This window comes from Aulonocara sp. 'chitande type north' Nkhata Bay, linkage group LG23 (assembly GCF_057382095.1).
Source record: "Aulonocara sp. 'chitande type north' Nkhata Bay isolate Kocher_YH1m ecotype deep benthic linkage group LG23, A_spYH_male_GT1.1, whole genome shotgun sequence".
Lineage (NCBI taxonomy): Eukaryota > Metazoa > Chordata > Actinopteri > Cichliformes > Cichlidae > Aulonocara > Aulonocara sp. 'chitande type north' Nkhata Bay.
The window spans coordinates 37,787,763-37,792,503 of NC_141365.1; the positions used below are offsets into that span (position 1 = coordinate 37,787,763).

Genomic DNA, 4,741 nt, shown 5'->3' on the forward strand with positions numbered 1-4,741 from the left:
CTTGTGTAAACTGTAGGCCAAGTTTGTTTTTAGCTGACAGGAGTTGCCAGTGCATTGTCTTCTGCTGCTGCTTCAAGGTTTGACATGTTATGCTAAATGTAACAAGTAATAATTTGAGTTACTGTTGCTTTCTTATCAGGCTGAAGTAGTCTGGCTGTTCACCTCTGACCTATGACATCAGCAGAGCATTTACTCCAAGAGAACTAATGCTCACTGGATGTTTTTCTCTTTTTACAGACCATCCTCTGTAAACTGTAGAGATGGTTGTGCCAGAAAATCCCAGCAGATCATTAGTTTTGAAATACTCAACCATCTCATCTAGCACCAACAACCACATTCAAAGCCATTCGAATCAATTTTCTCCCCCATTCTGATGTTTTGATTGATTGATTGATTGGTAATTTATTTCAACATGTGAACAATATACAAGTACATTTAGAAAAGAAATAAGAGAAAAAAAATACTATACAAATTACATACAAAAAAACATTCTGATTAATTTACATGTTGAAAGGGAGTGGGAAGAAGTATACACTTATTTAATCCAACCCCTTTGCCATAAATTATCAGTGAATATTTAGTCAGCTTCCTTACTGATATAATTTGTAATAAAAATAGTGAACAGATTTCTGATATACTATATACTATAATATCACATCATGAATTTTTTGTTTGTTTGTTTGTTTTTAAATAGAGACGTTCACTTAATTTAAATATTTTCCTTTTCTTTATAGATCGAGAAGATCATATTTTTATAACTCTTTTTGAACAGTTTTATGTTTGGACATTGCTTTAATTCCATATTCAGTTTGTTCCATAGTTTCACTCCATGAACAGAAACACAAAAGCCTTTTCTTGTAGTACGTACCTTCATTGTTTTGAAGTTACAAAAACCCCTTAAATTATAACTTCCTTCTTTCAAAAAAAACATACTCTGAATATTACCTGGCAGTTCTTTATTTTTTGCTTTGAATAGAATTTGTGCTGTTTGGAATTTCACTATATCGTCAATTTTCAATATTTCAGACTGCAAAAATAGTGAGTTTGTATGTTCCCTATAACCTGCATTGTGGATGATTCGAATTGCTTTTTTTTTGAAGAGTAAAAAGTGAATGTAATGTGGTTTTATAGTTATTGCCCCAGACCTCTGCACAATAGCTTAAGTATGGTGAAACCAGTGAACAGTAGAGAATATGAAGTGATGTTCTGTCGAATACCTGTTTTGCCTTGTTTAGTACTGCAATGCTTCGTGATACTTTGGAATGAATATATCTTACGTGAGCTCTCCAGTTAAGTTTTTCATCTATTTTTACCCCCAGAAATTTATTTTCACTGACTCTTTCAATATCAACACCATTTATTTGAATCTTTGCATTTGTATTTAAACTACTATTTCCAAATAACATCAGTTTAGATTTATTCAAATTTAATGATAATTTGTTTTTATCCAGCCAGAACTTCACTTTACTTATTTCATTAGTCATATCCTCCAATAAATTCTGCAGATCATCACCAGAGCAAAAAATGTTTGTATCGTCAGCAAAGAGAACCATTTTTAATACTTTGGACACTTTACAGATGTCGTTAATGTACAAGTTGAAGAATTTTGGACCCAAAACTGACCCTTGGGGTACACCACAAGCAATGTCCATACATAAGGAGCAACCACCATTTATTTTCACAAACTGCTTTCTGTCACTTAAATAACTCCGGACCCAATCTAAAACTACCCCTCTGACACCATAACGTTCCAGTTTTCTTATTAATATATCATGATCTATAGTGTCAAATGCCTTTGTCAAGTCTATGAATAACCCAGCCACATATTGCTTTTTGTCTATGGAATTTGTGATGTATTCTATTGAATCTAATAGTGCCGATGATGTTGATCTGCTTGATCTGAATCCGTACTGACTCTCAGTGAGTAGTTTATGTTTATCTATAAATTTTTCCAGTCTGTTTTTAAACAGTTTTTCAAGAACTTTTGAGAATTGAGGTAGTAAAGAGACAGGCCTGTAGTTTGTGAAATGGTGTTTGTTTCCAGATTTGTATAGAGGTATAACTTTTGCTATTTTCATTCTGTCTGGAAATCGACCAGTTTGAAATGATAAATTACAGATGTATGTAAATGGTTTTATAATAGCCTCAATGACTCTTTTAACCACTATCATATCAATATCATTACAATCCAAAGATTTGTAATTTTTACATTTTTTGACAATTTCAAGAACTGCATTTTCATCAACGGCTGTGAGAAACATAGAATATGGATTTCTGTCAATCAGTGTATCTGGTTTTTCCTGTGCTTTCCCAGGATGAGTGATTGTTCTTGCTAAATTTGGTCCAGCAGTTACAAAGAATTCATTGAGACTATTTGCCACAACATCCATATTGTATTCTTCATGGTCATTACAAATGAAATACTTGGGATAGTTCTTTTGTCCAGTCCCACATTTTATAACACTCTTCAGGATTTCCCATAATCTTTTATTATTATTTCTATTTATATCTAATTGCTTCTTATAGTATTCCTTTTTACTAAATCTAAGTATATTAGTTAACCTATTTTTATATATTTTGTATCTGATTTCAGCATCTTTAGTTCTCGTTCTTAAGAACTCTCTGTATAGAGCATTTTTCTTTATACATGCATTTTGCAGACCTTTTGTTATCCATGGACAGTCCATATATTTCTGTTTCCTACTATATTGCTTTATTGGACAGTTGGTATTGTACAGTAATGTAAATATTCTAAGGAATTTATTATAAGCACTATTAACGTCCTGTTCCTGATATACTTCACCCCAGTTTTCCTTCAATAAATCTTTTTTAAATGAATTCATTCTTTCTTCTGTTCTTACTCGTCTGTACTCTTTTTTACTGTCCATTTTATTGATCTTGTAATTCCTATCATAGATTGTAAAAATTGGAAGATGGTCACTTATGTCGTTAATCAGGAGTCCACTTACAGTCTTATTTTCAATGTCATTTGTAAAAATGTTGTCTATGAGAGTTGCACAATGTGATGTAATCCTGGTAGGTCTAGTAATTTTAGGGAATAGGTTCATACAGTGCATTGTGTTTATAAATTCCTCAGTGGTTTTATGTTTATTTGGGTTTAGCAAATCAATATTGAAGTCTCCGCAAATGAAAACTTTTTTGCGAGCTATTTCAATAAATGTTTCTTCTATCCAGTCTTTAAATGTCTCAATACTACTACCTGGAGCTCTGTATATACAGCTAATGATTACATTTTTACTTTTTTCTTTACAAATTTCAACTGTAATACATTCTAGTACATTATCAATCACGATCGTCATCTTTTCCACCACATTAAATTTCAAGGATTTGTCCACATACAAGGCCACTCCTCCTCCTCCTTTGTTTCGCCTAGTTATAAATGTGAATTCATAACCCTCCAGTTCAAAGTCTGTTCCTTTTTCCATATTGATCCAAGTTTCTGATAAGGCAATGACACTAAATGGATGTGAAAACTGGTTAAGATATTCTTTGATATGACTAAAATTAGCATAGAGACTTCTACAGTTAAAGTGGATAATTGATAATTTATTCTCAGTTTTAATCCTCTGATTGTAGTCTTTATTTGTATAGTAGCAGCAATTGTTAGATGAGAAAAAGTTGTTGTCTGGATCTATTTCATATTCCAAGTCATGTGTATTGTGATCCATATAGTTAAATGTTTTCAGTTCCAATTGATCATATTCTGCAACTGTCTGACTGATGCAGCTGATTCTTCCAGATGTATCTGAGTTCTTCCTTCCAGTGTGTGTCATAAGTGAGTGTGTGGTTGTCTGTTACCTTGTTTGCCGTCCAGATCGTGTTGCTCACTGATATTTTTCGAGATCCGCCATATTTTTAATGGTCAGAACTTTGGCTTCCTCTGGTGATCCGTTTAGTTTAATGAATATTTTGCAGTTCGTCGTCCAAGTGCTTTGGATTTTTCCCAGCTTCTTAAGGTGTCGCACTTTTTTGGCTATTTCAGCGTTGTGTTTGGTTAGATGTTCATTGATAAAGACATTAGATCCTTTTAATTTTCTTCCTTGTTTCAGCAGCGTAATCTTGTGCTTTCGATTTACAAACCTTAATATAATAGCCGGTATGTTGCCGTTCCTCCTGGGAAGAGGGTGGCATGCTTCGACAGAGTTACAGTCCAGGGCAATCCCTTTGGACCGCAGGAAAGCAGCCACCTGTTGTTCCGTGGAGCTAAGGTCAAGCTCTCCAGGTTCCTCATTGCTGTCAGCGGTCACCGCCTGAGCGTATGACCGGGGTTTAATATGGAGCCCAGTGATGATGACGTCGTTTATCCTGGAGTATTGTTCCAGGTCAGCGACCTTACTTTCCAGGTATGCAATCTTTTTATCTTTTTCGGCATTTTGGATGCGGAGGAGCTTTACCTCCTCCACAATTTCAATGATATTTTTCTGCTGCAACCTGATAGTAGAAATTTCCTCCATTATGTTCGCTTTGAGCTTCAGCAGATCACCTTAACCATGTGTACAAGTCTAAATGCATTGAGTTGCTGCCGTGTTTTTTGTTGACTAAAAATCTGTGTTAGCAAGCAGTTGAACAGGTGTACCTAATAAAGTTTATTGTTAGGGAATATTGTATTTTTGTTCAATAAATGTCACAAAAACTTCTCAGGAAGGTGCCGGGTTACAAATATTTGGTGTTATGACTGCAGCCCTTGGGCCTTTTGGGGTTTTTTTGTTTTACTTTTCCT

At 34.3% G+C, this 4,741-nt stretch overlaps 1 protein-coding gene across 1 annotated transcript; it reads right to left on the reverse strand.

Annotated features, from left to right (window-relative positions):
* Positions 1-3,663: 3,663 nt before the first annotated feature.
* Positions 3,664-4,475, reverse strand: LOC147302365 (uncharacterized). The gene has a single exon (XM_086283621.1). The coding sequence runs from the start codon at positions 4,473-4,475 to the stop codon at positions 3,846-3,848; it is 630 nt and encodes a 209-aa protein (XP_086139747.1). The 3' UTR covers positions 3,664-3,845.
* Between the last annotated feature and the right edge of the window lie 266 nt (positions 4,476-4,741).